Here is a 21,880-nt window from a genome sequence, read left to right on the forward strand (position 1 = left end):
TTGAACCTATGACCCCTCGTGAATGTCACCACCAACCTGGGGAAAAGCTTCCCACCGTTCATCCTATCTATGCCTTTCATAATTTTATACACCTCTATTAAGTCTCCCCTCATCCTCCGTCTTTCCAGGGAGAACAACCCCAGTATTCCCAATCTCTCCTCATAACTAAGCCCCTCCATACCAGGCAACATCCTGGTAAACCTCCTCTGTACTCTCTCCAAAGCCTCCACGTCCTTCTGGTAGTGTGGCGACCAGAACTGAACGCAGTATTCCAAATGCGGCCGAACCAACATTCTATACATCTGCAACATCAGACCCCAACTTTTATACTCTATGCCCCGTCCTAATAAAGGCAAGCATGCCATATGCCTTCTTCACCACCTTCTCCACCTGTGACGTCACCTTCAAGGATCTGTGGACTTGCACATCCAGGTTCCTCTGCGTATCTACACCCTTTATGGTTCTGCCATTTATCATATAGCTCCTCCCCACATTCGTTCTACCAAAATGCATCAATTCGCATTCATCAGGATTGAACTCCATCTGCCATTTCTTTGCCCACATTTCCAGCCTATCTATATCCTTCTGTAGCTTCTGACAATGCTCCTCACTATCTGCAAGTCCTGCCAATTTTGTGTCGTCCGCAAACTTACTGATCACCCCAGTTACACATTCTTCCAGATCGTTTATATAAATCACAAACAGCAGAGGTCCCAATACAGAGCCCTGCGGAACACCACTCGTCACAGGCCTCCAGCCGGAAAAAGACCCTTCCACTACCACCCTCTGTCTTCTGTGACCAAGCCAGTTCTCCACCCATCTAGCCACCTCCCCCTTTATCCCATGAGATCCAACCTTTTTCACCAGCCTACCATGAGGGACTTTGTCAAACGCTTTACTAAAGTCCATATAGACAACATCCACGGCCCTTCCCTCGTCAACCATTTTGGTCACTTCTTCAAAAAACTCCACCAGGTTAGTGAGGCATGACCTCCCTCTCACAAAACCATGCTGACTATCGTGAATGAGTTTATTCCTTTCTAAATGCGCATACATCCTATCTCTAAGAATCTTCTCCAACAACTTCCCCACCACGGACGTCAAGCTCACCGGCCTATAATTTCCCGGGTTATCCTTCCTACCCTTCTTAAATAACGGGACCACATTAGCTATCCTCCAATCCTCTGGGATCTCACCTGTGTCCAGTGACGAGACAAAGATTTGCGTCAGAGGCCCAGAGATTTCATCTCTCGTCTCCCTGAGCAGCCTGGGATAGATTCCATCAGGCCCTGGGGATTTGTCAGTCTTTATATTCTCTAACAAACCTAACACTTCCTCCCTTGTAATGGAGATTTTCTCCAACGGTTCAACACTCCCCTCCGAGACACTCCCAGTCAACACATCCCTCTCCTTTGTGAATACCGACGCAAAGTATTCATTTAGGATCTCCCCTCCTTCTTTGGGCTCCAAGCATAATTCCCCACTTTTGTCCCTGAGAGGTCCGATTTTTTCCCTGACAACTCTTTTGTTCCTAACGTATGAATAAAATGCCTTGGGATTCTCCTTAATCCTGTCTGCCAAGGACATTTCGTGACCCCTTTTTGCCCTTCTAATTCCCTGTTTGAGTTCTTTCCTACTTTCTTTGTACTCCTCCAGTGCTCCCTCCGTTTTTAGCTGCCTGGACCTAACATACGCCTCTCTTTTCTTTTTGACCAGTCCCTCAATTTCCCTGGTTATCCACGGTTTTCGAATCCTACCCTTTCTATCCTTCTTTTTTACAGGCACATGCCTGTCCTGTAGCCCGAACAACTGTTCCTTAAAAAACTCCCACATGCCAGATGTGGATTTACCCTCAAACAGCCTCTCCCAATCGAACTATAGCTTTTCCAGTCAATATTTGCAAAGTTAAAGTCCCCCAGTACAACTACCCTGTTACTTTCGCTCCTATCCAGAATCATCTTTGCAATCCTTTCCTCTACATCTCTGGAACTTTTCGGAGGTCAATAAAAAACTCCCAACAGGGTGACCTCTCCTTTCCTGTTTCTAACCTCAGCCCATACTACCTCAGTAGACGAGTCCTCATCAAATGTCCTTTCTGCCACCGTAATACTGTCCTTGACTAACAATGCCACACCTCCCCCCCTTTTACCACCTTCCCTGCACTTACTGAAACGTCTAAACCCTGGAACTTGCAACAACCATTCCTGTCCCTGCTCTATCCATGTCTCCGAGATGGCTACAACATCGAAATCCCAGGTACCAACCCATGCTGCAAGCTCACCCACCTTATTCCGGATGCTCCTGGCGTTGAAGTATACACACTTCAAACCGCCTTCCTGCCTGCCAGTACACTCCTGCGACCCTGAAACCTTATCCATGACCTCACTACTCTCAACCTCCTGTACACCAGAGCTACAACTCAGGTACCCACCCCCCTGCTGAATTAGTTTAAACCCTCCCGAAGAGCATTAGCAAATTTCCCCCCCCAAGATATTGGTATCCCTCTGGTTCAGATGCAGACTATCCCGTTTGTAGAGGTCCCACCTACCCCAGAAAGAGCCCCAATTGTCCAGGTATCTGAATCCCTCCCTCCTGCACCATCCCTGTAGCCACGTGTTCAACTGCTCTCTCTCCCTATTCCTCTCCTCACTATCACGTGGCACGGGTAACAAACCAGAGATAACAACTCTGTTTGTTCTAGCCCTAAGCTTCCACCCTAACTCCCTGAATTTCTGCCTAATATCCCCATCCCATTTCCTACCTATGTCTTGGGTGCCGATGTGAACCACAACTTGGGGCTGGTCCCCCTCCCCCTTAAGAATCCCGAAAACACAATCCGAGACATCGCGGACCCCGGCACCTGGGAGGCAACGCGCCAACCGCGAGTCTCTCTCGTTCCCACAGAATCTCCTATCTGTCCCTTTAACTATGGAGTCCCCAATGACTAATCCTCTACTCCTCTCCCCCCTTCCCTTCTGAGCAACAAGGTTGCAGTGCTGGAAGAGGTGACAGAGATAGGGTGGGACCAGGACACAGAGGGAGCACGGGAGGTTTGGGGGCGGGGGGGGAGGGGGGGCGCAGTGTGGGTCACTGAGCACGGGGGGGGGGGGGGGAATGGGATGTGGGATACACACTGGAGAGTTTGGGAGGAGCCGGAGTTTTTTGTGGGATGGAGATTGGAGGCTCAGTTAGGAGACTATTGGAATAGTCGGGACTGGGGGCAATGTTTTAAGTCGATACGATTTAAATGTGCCTGTGTTGCTTGTTTTAGTATTTTAAATTCCAGGATTGTTTGAAAGATTTGTTTCTGTGTTTTTATTGCAGGGTGATCCCGGTCCATCCGGTGTTTCTGGGAAGGACGGTCCTCCAGGACTCCGGGGTTTCCCAGGGGAGAGAGGTCTCGCCGGAGCAATGGTAAAATAAAGCTTCTCACGGCAAACTACACACACAATATTCAAAACAACCTCCCACCCCGAAATGGAATCAACAAAGAACAATCGATGATCAATCTCAGGAGGATAGAGACAGAGTGGCAGAACAGGCAGATAAATAGTCGATAAAACTTAATGCAGAGTAATGTGAAGTGATTGATTGGGACAGGAAGGACACAGAGAGACAATAAAAAATACAGGGTACAACTCGAATGGGGCTTCAGGAACTGGAGGGATCTGTACTTCACTCTTTGAAGATCGAGGTACTTGTTCTAAAGCTGTTAATAAAACGAACCGGATACTTGTCCTTCTATTTATTTACTCAAGATTATGGTAATTAGGCGAAACTTTTATACTGGGTCAACCCCAGCTGGAGAATAGTGTCCAGTTCTGGGTTCCACACTTTAGGAGGGATGTCAGGGCCTTGGAGAGGGGGCAGAGGTGATTTACTAGAATGTTCCCAGGGATGAGGGACCTCAGTGAATGTGGAGAGACTGGAGAAGCTGGGATTGTTCTCCTGGGAGCAGAGAAGGTTCAGAGGAGCTCAAAATGGTAACTTTAGGAGAGGACTCGAGGAGGAATATTTTCACACGAGCACTGATCCAGAATGCGCTCTGTAAAAGGGTGACAGGGTCAAATTTCACAGGATCTTCCAAAAGGCAACTGGATTTATACTGAAATTTGTGTAATTCTGGGGAAAGATTGGGATGAATTGGATAACACTTTCCACAGCTGACTGGGGCAGTATAAACTGAATATTCGCACCCTGCACTGTTGGATGTTCTGAATCATTGAAAGATCAGCAAAACGAAACAGCATTGTGATTTGTCAGATGAAAATGAGGAGGTGGGAGGGGCTAGAACCGGTTTCCATTAACCAGCTTTGCAGTTTGCAGTATAACTCCAGTCCAAATTAAAATCTGTTCTGCTCTGAGGTGGAAACTGATTTGTGATTGGTCTGATTTCTTGAGGATGATATCAATGGTAAAGTGTTGTTGTTTTTTCCAATCCCAGGGGCCAGCTGGACTGAAAGGAGGTGAAGGGTCGATTGGGCCCACTGGTCCAGTTGTGAGTATCTCTGTTCCTTCACTTTGTGATGTGGCTGGGCCAGCAGGGATTGGCCAATGGGAATGATCGGGTGGAGAAAGCTGTGTCTGCTCTCTCCGACTGGAATGGGACAGCTGTTCGGAGCGAGCGCCGGCTGTTCGGAGCGAGCGCCGGCTGTTCGGAGCGAGCGCCGGCTGTTCGGAGCGAACGCCGGCTGTTCGGAGCGAGCCCCGGCTGTTCGGAGCGAGCCCCGGCTGTTCGGAGCGAGCGCCGGCTGTTCGGAGCGAGCGCCGGCTGTTCGGAGCGAGCGCCGGCTGTTCGGAGCGAGCGCCGGCTGTTCGGAGCGAGCCCCGGCTGTTCGGAGCGAGCGCCGGCTGTTCGGAGCGAGCCCCGGCTGTTCGGAGCGAGCGCCGGCTGTTCGGAGCGAGCGCTGGCTGTTCGGAGCGAGCCCCGGCTGTTCGGAGCGAGCAGCCCAGGTTTTCACAGCTCGGAGTGACTGAGGAAGACACCAAGTCACATTTCCAATGCCGCTCCTCGCTGTTCCTATCGCAAACCTCTCCAGAATAGGGAGTCACTGAGCAGCATTCCCGATTCTGAAACATCTCCGACACCGATCCTGGGAATTGTTACTGAATCACGGAATTGGATTAATGGCCAAACCAGGACACAGGATGTTCGTGTGGACTCCAGTCACTGGAACTTTCCCACCAACCCAAAGGACATTCACAATCCAACAATTCTGTCCTCACTTTTACTCAGACCAGGATTTCATTCCCAAAATTATTAAATTTATTTCAAATCGGCAAACAGCCCTGGTGCGGTTTGAATAAATTCTCTCGATTAACCACTACACTACTCTAACCCCCCGGATTACTAATCCAATAATATAACCACTACACTACTCTAACCCCCCGGATTGCTAATATAACCACTACACTACTCTAACCCCCCGGATTACTAATCCAATAATATAACCACTACACTACTCTATCCCCCTGGATTGCTAATCTAGTAATATAACCGCTACACTACAGTATCACTCCTGGATTACTGGTAACACTGTTTTAAGGTGGCAGTGACACTGTTTTAAGGTGGCAGTGACACTGTTTTAAGGTGGCAGTGACACTGTTTTAAGGTAGCAGTGACACTGTTTTAAGGTGGCAGTGACACGGTTTTAAGGTGGCAGTGACACTGTTTTAAGGTGGCAGTGACACTGTTTTAAGGTGGCAGTGACACTGTTTTAAGGTGGCAGTGACACTGTTTTAAGGTGGCAGGGCTGCTGTTGATTCCATGAATAAAAACATCCAGCCAGAAAGGGGGAATCTCCTGAGTGAAACTCAAAGCTCCTGTCAATCACACTGCCTCAAAGAGCTTTCAGAGCACCTGGGGCTTATGAGAGAAAGCAAGGCGAGCTGCCCAGTGAAACTGGCAACCCCTGTCAATCAAACTACTTCAGAGAGGTCTGGGTAAACCTGGAGCTTCTGAAATCATCCAAGGATAGAATGTAGCGCTGCTGTGATTCTGAAGGGTCCAGGTGTTCAAGGGGGATGGATATTCATGTGACCAGGCTACTTCAAAGGTTTTGCAGAAGGCAGACAATAATAAAGGTTTTAACCAGAAAGTTGTCTGAAAGCACCATCCTGGGAGTGATTTTCATATTTCCCGGGGCAGGAAGGGAATGTCCAGCAATGAGACCACTCCCATACTCCACAAATACCAGGTTCCAAGAGGGACCCCTCCCCTGCGGCCTGGCAAGGGGCCAATGGGCACAGTTGGAGGCAGTACTTATCTCCTTGCCCACACTCCTCAATGTCCACGGCACTTGGCTCCCGCTTGTCAGGACCAGGGGAGATTGGTGCCCGCTGGATTTCCCACTGGGGGTGCGGGGCAGGGAGGGAGTACGCAGGAGCATACAAGGAGGCCAGAGCACCCAATCTCAAACCTGGTGATTATATTTAAATGTATTTCAAGCAGTAGTGACCAGGTTCCTACCCACTCTGGCAAGAACCTGATCGGGACCGGCACAGTCAGCTGGGAGAATCAGAATGCACTGGACACCCAGCGAGAATCCCGCTTTCACCCCCTCACCCGATTCTCCGGGCCATCGGGGTTCCTGGTGGGGGATGGCAGCCCCGGAGAATCACCCCCATTGTCAGCCCATCTTCCTCCTCGGATTCCTAACTCCCCTCAGCAACCTGTCAGCAAAGCCAGTTAATTATCGTGAAATTTGCCACTGCCTGGCACTACATCCTCTCTCTCTGTGACATCAACAACCAAATCACTAGCTTCTGGTCAATATTACAGAAGCAGATTATCTGACCACTGTCACATCAGACAATGAGAAATAGGGACAGGAGGAGGCCATTCAGCCCCTCGAACCTGCTCCACCATTCAATAGGATCGTGGCTGATCCGACTTTCCTCACGTCCACTTTCCCGTCCTTTCCTCGTAACCCCCGATTCCCTTAGATCAAAAATCTATCCCAGCCTTAAACATACACACGGACTCTGCCCCCCCACAGCTCTCTGTGGCAAGAAGTTCCAAAGACTCACAACCCTCTGAGAGAAGAAATTCCTCCTCATCTCGGTATTAAATTGCCGCCTCTTTATTCTGAGACTCTGCCTCTGGTCCTGGAACTCTCCCATGAGGGGAAAGATTCTCTCAGGATGTGCCCTCTCAAGCCCCTTGAGAATCCTGTATGTTTCAATGAGATCATCTCTGCTTCTAAATTTCAAGTATTCCTAACCTTTTTAACCTTTCCTCATAAGACAATCCCTCCATACTGGGGATCATCCCTGTGAACCTTCTCTGAACTGCCGCCAATGAAATAATTGCCGGAATTCTACCGCCCACCACAGAATTGGAGCGGGCGAGGGGCAGACAAAGGAAATGTCTGTTGACCTCGGGCAGGATTTTCCGGTCTCGGGTTGAGTGTGGTTGGAAAATCCCACCCATATCTTTCCTTAAATAAGGGAATCAAATCTGTTCACAGGATCCAGATGTGGTCTCACCAGCACCTTGTACAGTTGTAGCAAGACTTCCCCACTCTTACACTCCAACCCCCTTGAAATAAAGGCCAACATTCCATTACCCTTCCTGATTACCTGCTGTACCTGTGTGCTGGCTTCCTGTGTTCCGAGCACAAGTCAAAGAACAATAAACAAAGAACAAAGACCAGTACAGCACATTCGGCCCTCCAAGCCTAGAAACATAGAAAATAGAAACCCTACAGTACAGAAAGAGGCCATTCAGCCCATCGAGTCCGCACCGACCACAATCCCACCCAGGCCCTACTCCCATATCCCTACATATTTACCCACTAATCCCTCTAACCTATGCATCTCAGGACACTAAGAGCAATTTTTAGCATGGCCAATCAACCTAACCCGCACATCTTTGGACTGTGGGAGGAAGCCTGCACCAATCATGATGCCTGCCTAAACTAAAGTCCCCCTAGTCCCTTTGTGTTGCAGCTTTCTGCAGTTTTTCTCCATTTTAATAATACTCTGTTCTTTTGTTCTCCCTTCTAAAATAAACAGTGTTTGCCCACTGACTGATTCCCACATCATTGTTTGTGGGATCTTGCTGTGCTGCTATATTTCCCTTCCTGACACCACTGACTACACTTCAGAAATATTCAATTGGCTGTAATCTGCTTTTGGGCATCAGGAGGTGGTGAAAGGCGCTAGAGTAATGCAGCTTGTGGAAGGGTTGAAGCAGCAGCGTATAAAGGGCCGCAGGTATTTTTGAAAAGATTCCAGAAATGCTAATTTGTTCCTTTTATGAATATCTAAAAGTGTTCTCAATGTCAGGCAGTGAATGCATCAGTGCATAAAACCTAGAGAATTTACATCATTTGACCTTCAGAAACATGAAAAGATTAAATAGACAAAAAAAATCCCCTTGAAGACAAATACTTTCATTTCAAAAGTGCATATCAGAAGCAAATATTCCTTGTGGATTTGCATGTGTTTGCATAATATTTAAATACTTATTATAAAGGGACAGCAACTTCAATGGCATTCTTAAAAAATTCTGTTAACTGTTAACATATCAAATATTGTTCAAATATCAGAGAAGGTTATGTGTCTCATTATGTAGTCTGCTATGCGATCTATAATCTAATACACCATCATACAAATATTACAGCACATTTATTGATCTGTGTCATTCCTAATTGCTCTGGTTGTGATTAATATCATCAGAAAATAAACTGCCGAAACAGCACATTGACACTCAGGGACTGGTGAATTCACGCAGGAGAAAGATGTGCATTTCACCAGCACCCTTCACAGTCAAAGGACATCCCAAACCTTCACAGTCAAAGGACATCCCAAACCTTCACAGTCAGAAAAGCATATTTCAAAGAGTAGTCAGTGTTGGAATAAAGAAAATACAGGAGTCCTGGGAGTGTTTGATGGGGACAGTGTAGAGGGAGCTTTACTCTGTATCTAACCCCGTGCTGTACCTGTCCTGGGAGTGTTTGATGGGGGACAGTGTAGAGGGAGCTTTACTCTGTATCTAACCCCGTGCTGTACCTGTCCTGGGAGTGTTTGATGGGGACAGTGTAGAGGGAGCTTTACTCTGTATCTAACCCCATGCTGTACCTGTCCTGGGAGTATTTGATGGGGGACAGTGTAGAGGGAGCTTTATTCTGTATTTAAAAGTATTTTTTCTTCTCGATTAGTGCTTTAATACAACATTATAAGTTTCTTGTCCGGGGTTAAACAGAGCAGACATGAAGGAAGAGGTTTGTCAGAGAGTGTGGTTGTTCTCTATTCCCTGATGAAAAGCCTCTCTTTATGAAGCTTGCATTGTTCAACAACAACATCCTGATTCCTGCTCTGAAAGACCAAGTTCAGTGAAAGACGGGAAGTGTGAGTGATTTCTGCTGCTGCATGTACCGGGAACTTCTGCCCTCTGATTGGATTCCACTGTCTGTAGTCATAGAGTCACACAGCACAGAAACAGGCCCTTCAGCCCATCATGTCTATGCTGAATATCAAATACCATCGACACTAATCCCATTTACCAGGACTCAGTCTGTAGCATATTGTGCCTTGGCGATTTCATTGCTGGTCCCGATGCTTCTTAAATGATGCGAGAGGCTCTGCCTCCACCACCCTCAGGCAGTGCATTCCATATTCCCACCACCCTCAGGTGGTGACATATTGGGTGGTGTCTGGGTGGGATGGGGGGTGGGTGTGGTGGGGTGGGGGTATATTGGGTGGGGTCTGGATGGGGTGGGGGTGGGTGTGGTGGGGTGGGGGTATATTGGGTGGGTCTGGGTGGACTGGGGGTTCGGTTTACGATGTGTTAAATTGCCATGTGCAGTTTTGAGATGGGCTGGGTAACATTGGGATTGGCTGGGTTGGGTTATGTTGTGGTTTGATTGGCTGGATTGGGTTGGGGTTCGCTGGGATTGGCTGGATTGGATTGAGTTGTGGTTTGATTGGCTAGATTGGGTTGGGTTGTGGTTGGATTGGTTGGATTGGCTTGGGCTGTGGTTGGATTGGTTGTATTGTTTTGCCCATGGTCAGGTTAATGAGTTAGAAGTCTCACGACTCCAGGTAAAGTTCATGAGCTTTCGGAGCGCTGCCCCTTCGTTCGGTGAGTGGGCTTCATCAGGTTAATGAGTAACTCTGACTGACTAAACCATAACCTAACCCAACCAATCCCAACACAACCCTCCAGGCCAGTGGTGATCATTACCGGTGATTTGTTAACTGATTGGATGATCTTTTTAGGGATCACCTGGTGAACGAGGATCTGCTGGACCTGCCGGTCCTATTGGTCTACCTGGTCGTCCTGGACCTCAAGGTGGTCTCGGGCCTGCTGGAGAGAAAGGGGCTCCTGTAAGTATCAACCAATCATTGACATGAAGAAATGGTCAAACTGAAATCACAAAGAACCAACAAAGAAACCAGCCAACGACTCGTCACCATCGACCCCCTTCCCGATCACCCCCTTCCTCATCGTCCCTTTCCCCAGCACCCCATCAACCTTCCTTCTATTCCTTTCTCCCTTCTCTGTTTATTCAGTTTCCCCCTTTTAATACATCGATACTATTCACCGCAACCACTCCCTGTGGGAGTGAGTCCCACATTCTCCTCATTCCCTGTGGGAATGAGTCCCACATTTCCCCACTCTCTATGGGAGCGAGTCTCACATTCTCCCCACTCCCTGTGGGAGCAAGTCTCACACTCTCCCCACTCTCTGTGGGAGTGAGTGCCACATTCTCCCCACTCCCTGTGTGAGCGAGTCCCACACTCTCCCACTCCCTGTGGGAGTGAGTCCCACATTCTCCCCACTCCCTATGGGAGTGAGTTCCACATTCTCCCACTCCCTGTGGGAGTGAGTTCCACATTCTCCCCACTCCCTGTGGGAGCGAGTTCCACATTCTTCCCCACTCACTGTTGGAGCAAGTTCCACATTCTCTCCACTCCCTGTGGGAATGAGTCCCACACTTCCCCACTCTCTATGGGAGCGAGTCTCACATTCTCCCCACTCCCTGTGGGAGCAAGTCTCACACTCTCCCCACTCGCTGTGGGAGTGAGTGCCACATTCTCCCCACTCCCTGTGTGAGCGAGTCCCACATTCTCCCCATTCCCTGTGGGAGCGAGTCCCACATTCTCCCACTCCCTGTGGGATTGATTCCCACATTCTCACCCCATGCTAGATTGATTAGAGAATGTTTACTGTTCATGATTCCGGAATCATCTTCTCTACATCTACCTATCAAACCTTCATGGTCCGAAAGACCTCTTTCAGATCAGCCCATCACCTCTTTTCTGGTGAAGTGAAGCCGTTGTCAGTGTTTTCTGATAATTATATCCTGCCAGCTGTGTTCTCATTATTTTTACACCTCCAATGACTGAATAAGGAGAGCTTTGACTGCGGTTGGTTATAACTTCATTTCAATTCTAACCCTCCACAAATGAACACCAATGGTTTCTTGCCTTGTTCTGGTTTTATTGCGAGTTACCTTCGGCCCACGATGTTGTGCCGAGCTTTATCCGAAACCAAGATCAAGCTATCCCACTCCCTATCATCCTGGTGTGCTCCGTGTGCCTATCCAATAACCGCTTAAATGTTCCTAAAGTGTCTGACTCCACTATCACTGCAGGCAGTCCACTCCACACCCCAACCACTCTCTGCGTAAAGAACCTACCTCTGACATCCCTCCTATATCTCCCACCATGAACCTTATAGTTATGCTCCCTAGTAACAGCTACATTCACCTGAGGAAATAGTCTCTGAACGTCCACTCTATCTATCCCCCTCATCATCTCATAAACCTCTATTAAGTCTCCCCTCAGCCTCCTCCGCTCCAAAGAGAACAGCCATAGCTCCCTCAACCTTTCCTCATAAGACCTACCCTCCAAACCAGGCAGCATCCTGGTAAATCTCCTCTGCACTCTCTCCAATGCTTCCACATCCTTCTTATAGTGAGGTGACCAGAACTGCACACAATATTCCAAATGTGGTCTCACCAAGGTCCTGTACAGTTGCAGCATAACCCCACGGCTCTTAAACTCCAACCCCCTGCTAATAAACGCTAACACACTGTAGGCCTTCTTCACTGCTCTATCCACTTGAGTGGCAACCTTCAGAGATCTGTGGATATGAACCCCAAGATCTCTCTGTTCCTCCACATTCCTCAGAACCCTGCCGTTGACCCTGTAATCCGCATTCAAATTTGTCCAACCAAAATGAATCACCTCGTACTTATCAGGGTTAAACTCCATCTGCCATTTTTCGGCCCAGCTCTGCATCCTATCAATGTCTCTTTGCAGCCTACAACAGCCCTCCACCTCATCCACTACTCCACCAATCTTGGTTTCATCAGCAAATTTACTGATCCACCCTTCAGCCCCCTCCTCCCAAGTCATTGATAAAAATCACAAATAGCAGAGGACCAAGCACTGATCCCTGTGGTACACCGCTGGTAACTGGTCTCCAGTCTGAAAATTTTCCATCCACCACCACCCTCTGTCTTCTATGAGATATGATGTGAAGATGCCGGCGTTGGACTGGAGTGAACACAGTAAGAGTTTTATCAACACCAGGTTAAAGTCCAACAAGTTTATTTGGTAGCAAATGCCATTAGCTTTCGGAGCGCTGTTCCTTCGTCAGATGGAGTGGAAAGTAACTTGATTTTGTGTCTCTGTGCCCTGTTTGAGAGCAGATTTCCACTCCATCTGACGAAGGAGCAGCGCTCCGAAAGCGAATGGCATTTGCTAACAAATAAACCTGTTGGACTTCAACCTGGTGTTGTTAAAACTCTTTCTATGAGAGAGCCAGTTACTTATCCAAATTTCCCTCTATCCCACACCTCCTTACTTTCTTCATGAGCCGACCATGGGGAACCTTATCAAACACCTTACTAAAATCCATGGATACGACTTCAACTGCTCTACCTTAATCTACACAGTTAGTTACCTCCTCAAAGATTTCAATCAAGTTTGTGAGGCAAGACTTACCCTTCATGAATCTGTGTTGACTATCCCGGATTAAGCTGCATCTTTCCAAATGATCATAAATCCTATCCCTCAGGACCTTTTCTATGAACTTACCGACCACCGAAGTAAGACTAACCGGCCTATAATTACCAGGGTCATTCCTATTTCCTTTCTTGAACAGAGGAACAACATTCGCCACTCTCCAGTCTTCTGGCACTATCCCCGTGGACAGTGAGGACCCAAAGATCAAAGCCAAAGGCTCTGCAATCTCATCCCTTGCCTCCCAAAGAAGCCTAGGATATATCTCATCTGGCCCAGGGGACTTATTGACCCTCAGGTTTTTCAAAATTGCTAATACATCTTCCCTCAGAACATCTACCTCCTCCAGCCTATCAGCCTGTATCACACGCTCATCCTCAAAAACATGGCCCCTCTCCTTGGTGAACACTGAAGAAAAGTATTTATTCATCGCCTCGCCTATCTCTTCTGATTCCATGCACAAGATCCCACTACTGTCCTTGACCGGCCCTAACCTCACCCTGGTCATTCTTTTATTTCTCACATAAAAGTAAAAAGCCTTGGGGTTTTCCTTGATCCAACCTGCCAAGGACTTCTCATGCCCCCTCCTCGCTCTCCGAAGCCCTTTTTTTAGCTCATTCCTTGCTAACTTGTAACCCTCAATCGACCCAACTGAACCTTGTTTTCTCATCCTTACATACGCTTCCTTTTTCCTCTTGACAAGACATTCAACCTCTTTTGTGAACCATGGTTCCCTCACTCGGCCATTTCCACATTCTCCCCACTCACTGTGGGAGCGAGTTCCACATTCTCCCCACTCCCCATGGGAGCGAGTTCCACATTCTCCCCACTCCCTGTGGGAGTGAATCCCACATTCTCCCCACTCCCTGTGGGAGCGAGTTCCACATTCACCCCACTCCCTGTGGAGCGAGTCCCACATTCTCCCCACTCCCTGTGGAGCGAGTCCCACATTCCCCCACTCCCTGTGGGAGTGAGTTCCACATTCTCCCCACTCCCTGTGGAGCGAGTCCCACATTCTCCCCATTCCCTGTGGGAGCAAGTACCACATTCTCCCACTCCCTGTGGGAATGATTCCCACATTCTCACCCCATGCTAGATTGATTAGAGAATGTTTACTGTTCATGATTCCGGAATCATCTTCTCTACATCTACCTATCAAACCTTCATGGTCCGAAAGACCTCTTTCAGATCAGCCCATCACCTCTTTTCTGGTGAAGTGAAGCCGTTGTCAGTGTTTTCTGATAATTATATCCTGCCAGCTGTGTTCTCATTATTTTTACACCTCCAATGACTGAATAAGCCGAGTGGAACTATACACCGGTTTGACTGTGGTTGGTTATAACTTCATTTCAATTCTAACCCTCCACAAATGAACACCAGTGGTTTCTTGTCTTGTTCTGGTTTTATTGTGAGTTACCGTGGCCCAGGGGTTTGTAAAACCCTCAAACCCATTTAGACTCCTATTTTCCAAGATTGATGTGCCCTTCCAATTCAGACCATGGGACATCGGGATAGAAGTCGGCCATTTGGCCCATCGACTCTGCTGCTGCATTTAATGTGACTGATTAATAATGACTGTTTTGATGTGATAATCCTCAACTCCACTTTCCCACCTTACCCCCATAACCCTCGATTCCCTTACTGATTCCCAGAGTGCTAGTGTGCCCCTTAGGGGCTAAGCTCTGGGAGGGTCATGTGACCCATTCGGACAATCGACACGATTCCGGGATGGCATTGGGAATTGGTGTTTCTTCTCTTTTACCACAGTCTTCTGTGAACCAAAGAAACCGACATCACCAAAAGAGGCTGTTTGGCAAATTGTGCCTCTTTGAAAGGACGATTGTAGTTCTACCCACTCCCACGCTTTGCTCCTCAATCCTGTAAATTCCTCGTGCAATCCCAAAATTGGCCACCACTCCCAGTGGCCCTGCTGGAACCAGGGAACCCTCGATGTTAAATAGCTGAGGCTAACCCAGCGGAACAAGGACAGGCTGAGCCCCGAAACAATGGGGGGTGGATCCCAGGAGGATATTAAAATCTGGCCATTATCCCCCGAATGCAATTAACCTCCATCTCCTCAATGAGCCTCCTGTGTGGCACTTTCTCAAATGCCTTCTTGTCGTCGATTTATAGAACTGCAACTATCTTCATCATAGGATCCTACAGCGCAGAAGAGGCCCTTTGGCCCATCGAGCCGCACTGACACATTCGAAACATCTGAACTCTCACCTAATCCCATCTGTCAGCACTTGGCCCATGGCCCGGAATTTCTCTAATATCTCATCAAAAAATTCAATCAAGTTAGTCACACGCAGTTTGACTTTAACAAACCCATAACTCGAGCCTTTCATAGAAACATAGAACTAGAAGCAGGAGGAGGCCATTCGGCCCTTCAAACCTTCATCACCATTCATTTTGATCACAGCTGATCATCAAATTCAATATCCTAACCCTCTTCCCCACCATATCCCTCGGTTCCTTTAGTCCCAAGTGCTATATATATCGAATTCCTTCTTAAAAACATACAATGATTTGGCCTCAACTACTTCCTGTGGTAATGAATTCCACAGGCTCACCACTCTTTAGGTGAAGAAATGTCTCCTCACCTCCGTCCTAAATGGTCTGAATCCTCAGACTGCGACCCCTGGTTCTGGACTCCCCCCACCATCGGGAACATCCTCCCTGCATCTACCCTGTCGAGTCCTGGTAGAATTTTATCGGTTTCTCTGAGATCCCCCTGATTCTTCTAAACTCCAATGAAAACAATCCTTTTGTTTCCAAATGAAAGTGCGTGTTGTGGCTTCCTGTAAAATAAAAACAGAAAATGCTGGAAATACTCAGCAGGCCTGACAGCGTCTGTGGAGAGAGAGTTCCACGATTCAGGTCAGGGAAGTTCTTCTGAGGACAGGTCCTTGAAACTTTAACTGTTCCTCTCTCCACAGGTGCTGTCAGACCTGCTGAGTATTTCCAGCATTTTCTGTTTCTATCTCAGATTTAAGCACCTGCTGTATTTAGTTTTAATTTCTGGTTTCCATAGTGACTTCCCCTCTGCTGGTGTCAGCCTGACTGCCAGTTTTCTAGTTTAACTCTCTCCCCCCCGGTGCATCCATTTGCTCCCTCCCAGTCCTCTGGCACCCCTCCTGTACCATTGGGGATTTAAGTTTTAAAATTTAAACTTTATTTATTAGTGTCACAATAGGCTTACATTAACACTGCAGTGAAGTTACTGTGAAAATCCCCCAGTCGCCACACTCCGGCATCTGTTCGGGTACACTGAGGGAGAATTTAGCATGGCCAATGTATCCAACCAGCACATCTTTCGGACTGTGGGAGAAAACCGGAGCACCCGGAGGAAACCCACGCAGACACGGAGAGAACATGCAAACTCCACACAGCCAGTGACCCACGCTGGGAATCCAACCTGGATCCCTGGTGCTGTGAAGCAGCAGTGCTAACCACTGTGCCACCCTATAATGCCTCTGCTATTTCTCACATTCTGATTACTTAATAGATACTTTTAGCCCTTCTCTCAGCCTTCTTTATCCTCATTTACATCCCCTTTGTCCAGCACCCACCCCCACCCTCTCGGTATAAATCTTCTCTGATTTTCTTCGCTCTAAGCCCTGACAAAGAGTCACCCAGACATGAAACGTTGCCTCTATTCTCTCTCCACAGAGGCTGTCAGACCTGCTGAGATTTTCCAGCATTTTCTGTTTTTGTTTGAGATTCCAGCAGTCAAGTTCAGTTTTTCAGAACATTCTCCAGCTGTTTGTATCCAGTCCTTAACCTCCCTCCTCTGTTAGTGTCACCTTCACATCATCCACTTTCTTTGTGAGTCAGATGCACAATATTTACTCTAGTTAATATTTTAACCATTTTCCTTGGCATCAACATTTAGAATCCATATTCTTTATTGATGAAATGTTTTCACATTCAGTTCGATACTTGCTCATCTTTTGTCATTGCTTCCCACATTCCTGTAAATTCCATAATCTTCCTGATAAATAATGGGATTTCTCCCTGATATTGGTCAAAAGTTTCCTTTGATTCTCTTTGTTACCCGGGCTGCGGTCTGCTGGATATTCCACCTTTTTCTGCAAAGGAATGAGTCTAGTTTGTAGCTAAATTCTAAAATGTAATCGAGGATCAGCTATCTCCTCCGTAACTTCTTTGATATTTGTGAATGCAATCTGGAGCCAGGGCTTTATCCTAATTAAGTGTGATTTGCTTATCAATTATTCACTCCCTTTCTATTTTAATTGTCTTCATACCTTTTCTCACTCTTTCTAACTCCATACAGTCAGGTTTCTCTTTCCATTATTCTATTAACAAGTCCTTCACAGTTTAGTAACTTCCCCAATCACCTAAACCTTTCAATCTCACATTATCAACAAATCAGAACTCTTACTTCATCAGTATTTTACATATTTGCATTTTCCATCTTAAATTAGACTTGGGAGACCAAATTAACACCGAAATGGTACACTCCCATTGGTCAAATCATTGGATCAGCTTGACTTTCTGACTGCAGATTTTAGGGACGGCGAACTTGTCCTGCTTAATCCGTGCATGGTGAGTGTGTTTGTATATCCACGAGCTGTGTTTGACTTGACCTCTCTGTAACCTTCCAGGGAGAGAAAGGACCTCAGGGTCCGGCTGGTCGGGATGGAGTTCAGGGGCCAGTTGGTTTGCCAGGTCCCGCTGGCCCTCAGGGACCTCCAGGGGAAGATGGTGACAAGGTGAGTGAGTGTTTATTGTTCCTTTTCCACATCTATCCTTGTGATGGGAGCTAGATTGCCCTTGAGAAAATGATGGTGAACAGCTGTAGTCTGTGTAGGGAAGGAACTAAAGGAGACCATTCAACCCTTCAAACCCATTTAACCAATTATAGGAATGGGATCAGAAGAATGCTAGTCAGTGAGGTAGTGGCCAATCAGAACGTCTCTCCCTGTTTTTCTCCATATCCCTCAATCATAGAATCCCTACAGTGCAAAAGAGGCCATTCAGCCCATCGAGCCTGCACCAACAACAATCTCACCCAGGCCCTATCCCTTTAACCCCACATATTTACCCGAGCTAGTCTCCCTGACACTAAGGGGCAATTTATCATGGCCAATCAACCTAACCTGCACATCTTTGGACTGTGGGAGGAAACTGGCGCACCCGGAGGAAACCCACGCAGACACGGGGAGAATGTGCAGACTCCACACAGACAGTGACCCGAGCCGGGAATTGAACCTGGGTCCCTGGCGCTGTGAGGTGCCCATAAATAGCCAATAACAACCTAAGAATGTAGTTTCTATTGACCCTATTACCTTCTTTTATTATTTTAAACACCTTAAATCTGCTGAAGTTCAGGAAATACTAGGCCAGTCCATGCATTCTGTCCAAACAATTTTAGACAAAAAAGCCAAGATATTCCTGGTGATGGGGCAGAGTGCCCAGTGGAAGCTGGTAACTGCCGATGCCTGCTGTCCATCTCAATCCTTTGATTTGATTTATTATTGTCACATGTATTGGGATACAGTGAAAAGTGTTGTTTATTGCACGCTATACAGACAAAGCATACCGTTCATAGAGAAGGAAACGAGAGAGTGCAGAATGTAGTGTTACAGTCATAGCTAGGGTGTAGAGAAAGATCAGGTACTGGGTGTGCCAGCAGATGGACTGTGTCTCATGCTGTCACTGACCACTCAGTGTGGAGACATTGCTGTCCCGAGGTGGGGAGCGATTGGGAGAGAGAAATGTTGAAAAACAGGAAAAGGAAACAAGTCCTGTGGAACCTGATGCAACATTTTGGACTTAGTTTCCCACCAATCAGAGAGTCGGCAGGTGAGTCCGGGAGGGGTGATGGAGATCGGGGGGGTTGGCGGGGGGGTGGGGGTGGACAGACCGGATGTGGCGGGGGAGGAGAGTGGACAGACCAGGGGGAGATGGGGGGTGTGGGGGGATTTTCACCAGCTCGTTTAAAGCTAATTTCAGAGGCACATTTACAACGAGTGTGGAGAAAGTCAAACTTTAGTCGGTCTGTTTAATTTGGACCGTGTTTAACCTTGAGTGAGTTTCGTAGAAGACTATAAGACCATAAAACACAGGGGCAGAATTAGGCCACTCGGCCCATCGAGTCTGCTCCGCCATTCAATCATGGCTGATATTTTTCTCTTCCCCATTCTCCTGCCTTTTCCCCATAACCCCTGATCCCCGATTAATCAAATACTTATCTATCTCTGTCTTAAAGACACTCAATGACCCGGCCTCCACAGCCTTCTGCGGCAAAGAGTTCCACAGATTCACCACTCTGACTGAAGAAATTCCTCCTCACCTCTGTTTTAAAGGATTGTCCCTTTAGCCTGAGGTTGTGCCCTCTGGTTCTAGTTTTTCCTACTAGTGGAAACATCCTCTCCACGTCCACTCGATCCAGGCCTCACAGTATCTTGTAAGTTTTAATAAGATCCCCCCTCATCCTTCTAAACTCCAACGAGTGCAGACCCAGAATCCTCAACCGTTCCTCATACCACAAGCTCTTCAATCCAGGGATCATTCTTGTGAACCTCCTCTGGACCCTTTCCAAGACCAGCACATCCTTCCTTAGATACGGGGCCCAAAACTGCTCACAGTACTCCAAATGGGGTCTGACCAGAGCCTTATACAGCCTCAGAAGTACATTCCTGCCCTTGTATTCTAGCCCTCTCGAAATAATGCTAACATTGCATTTGCCTTCCTAACTGCCGACTGAACCTGCACGTTAACCTTAAGAGAATCTTGAACAAGGACTCCCCATTCCCTTTGTGTTTCCGATTTCCAAAGCATTTCCCCATTTGAAGAATAGTCGATGCCTCCACTCCTCCATTTTCGTAGAATCGAGTGAAAACCCCACTCGCTTTCATTAAACTGAGAATCACAAACCTGCAGCTCGCAAAACCACGGGATCACGACATCCCAGGATAACTCTCCAATCCTGAATTTATCGCGGAATTAATCTCCAATCCCAGGGATAATGTCCAATCCCAGGATTAATCTCCAATCCCAGGATTAATCTCCAATCCCAGGATTAATCTCTAATCCCAGGGATAATCTCCAATGCCAGGGTTATTCTCACACAGAGACACGAGAGTTGAGGTTTGCGGTTTCTGCACTCACACTGGGATCACACTGCGATTTGAGATGGGAAAATGGACGTGGATCAGGATGAACATTGCATTCTCTTCTTCCACAGGGTGAAATTGGAGAACCAGGTCAAAAGGGAACGAAAGGTGGGAAAGGAGAACAGGTGAGTACTGGGATTTATTATTCCTCTTGCGTCAGCTGATTCCACTTTCTTGTGAATTATTCACTCAGTTTGTGCTTTTATCAATGAACGCATATTTGGCATTTCATTCACTCCATTCACCACCTCAATGTCCCAGAGAGAGTGATTTGATTCACAGAAGGATTCTGAAACACAGTCTTTGTTTGGATGTATGAAATGTAATTCGCAATTAGTGCCAAGCTCCCACCGCAAGAACGGGATAACGACAACACCACCAATTATTGGGGGTGATGGCCACGGGGTAAATATTGATCGGGATATTGGGAAAAATGCCCCGAATCCCCTTCAGAACAGTGGCTGTCTGAACCTTTACATCGTCTGAGGCATGGATTTAATCTCTCTTCAGAAAAACTATGCCGCGCACAGCACTCCCTCAGTACTGATCCTCTGACAGTGCGGCACTCCCTCAGTACTGATCCTCTGACAGTGCGGTACTCCCTCAGCACTGACCCTCTGACAGTGTGGCACTCCCTCAGTACTGACCCTCTGACAGTGCGGCACTCCCTCAGTACTGGGCCTCTGACAGTGCGGCACTCCCTCAGTACTGACCCTCTGACAGTGCCGCACTCCCTCAGTACTGACTCTCTGACAGTGCAGCACTCCCTCAGTACTGACCCTCTGACAGTGCGGCACTCCCTCAGTACTGACCCTCTGACAGTGCGGTACTCCCTCAGTACTGACCCTCTGACAGTGCGGCACTCCCTCAGCACTGACCCTCTGACAGTGCGGCACTCCCTCAGTACTGACCCCCTGACAGTGCAGCACTCCCTCAGTACTGACCCTCTGACAGTGCGGCACTCCCTCAGTACTGACCCTCTGACAGTGCGGCATTCCCTCAGTACTGACCCCCTGACAGTGCAGCACTCCCTCAGTACTGACCCTCTGACAGTGTGGCACTCCCTCAGTACTGACCTCCTGACAGTGCAGCAGTCCCTCAGTACTGACCCTCTGAGAGTGCAGCACTCCCTCAGTACTGACCCTCTGACAGTGCAGCACTCCCTCAGTACTGACCCTCTGACAGTGCGGCACTCCCTCAGTACAAGCCCTCTGACAGTGCGGCACTCCCTCAGTACTAACCCTCTGACAGTGCAGCACTCCCTCAGGACTGACCCTCTGACAGTGCGGCACTCCCTCAGTACAAGCCCTCTGACAGTGCGGCACTCCCTCAGTACTGACCCTCTGACAGTGCAGCACTCCCTCAGTACTGACCCTCTGACAGTGCAGCACTCCCTCAGTACTGACTCTCTGACAGTGCAGCACTCCCTCTGTACTGACCCTCTCACAGTGCAGCACTCTCTCAGTACTGACCCTCTGACAGTGCAGCACTCCCTCAGTACTGACTCTCTGACAGTGCAGCACTCCCTCTGTACTGACCCTCTGACAGTGCAGCACTCCCTCAGTACTGACCCTCTGACAGTGCAGCACTCCCTCAGTACTGACTCTCTGACAGTGCAGCACTCCCTCTGTACTGACCCTCTCACAGTGCAGCACTCTCTCAGTACTGACCCTCTGACAGTGCAGCACTCCCTCAGTACTGACCCTCTGACAGTGCAGCACTCCCTCAGTACTGACCCTCTGACAGTGCGGCACTCC

General features: G+C 48.0%; 1 protein-coding gene across 1 annotated transcript in view; it reads left to right on the forward strand.

The window, feature by feature from the left end:
- LOC144497798 (collagen alpha-1(XI) chain-like) overlaps positions 1-21,880 on the forward strand; it is a 494,895-nt gene that overhangs the window by 345,526 nt on the left and 127,489 nt on the right. The window contains exons 25-29 of the mRNA XM_078219235.1: positions 3,325-3,414; positions 4,445-4,498; positions 10,225-10,332; positions 17,610-17,717; positions 20,195-20,248. Coding sequence (XP_078075361.1) covers positions 3,325-3,414; positions 4,445-4,498; positions 10,225-10,332; positions 17,610-17,717; positions 20,195-20,248 — 414 coding nt within the window. The remainder of the gene's footprint in view (positions 1-3,324; positions 3,415-4,444; positions 4,499-10,224; positions 10,333-17,609; positions 17,718-20,194; positions 20,249-21,880) is intronic.

This window comes from Mustelus asterias, chromosome 8 (genome assembly GCF_964213995.1).
Source record: "Mustelus asterias chromosome 8, sMusAst1.hap1.1, whole genome shotgun sequence".
Taxonomy (NCBI): Eukaryota; Metazoa; Chordata; class Chondrichthyes; order Carcharhiniformes; family Triakidae; genus Mustelus; species Mustelus asterias.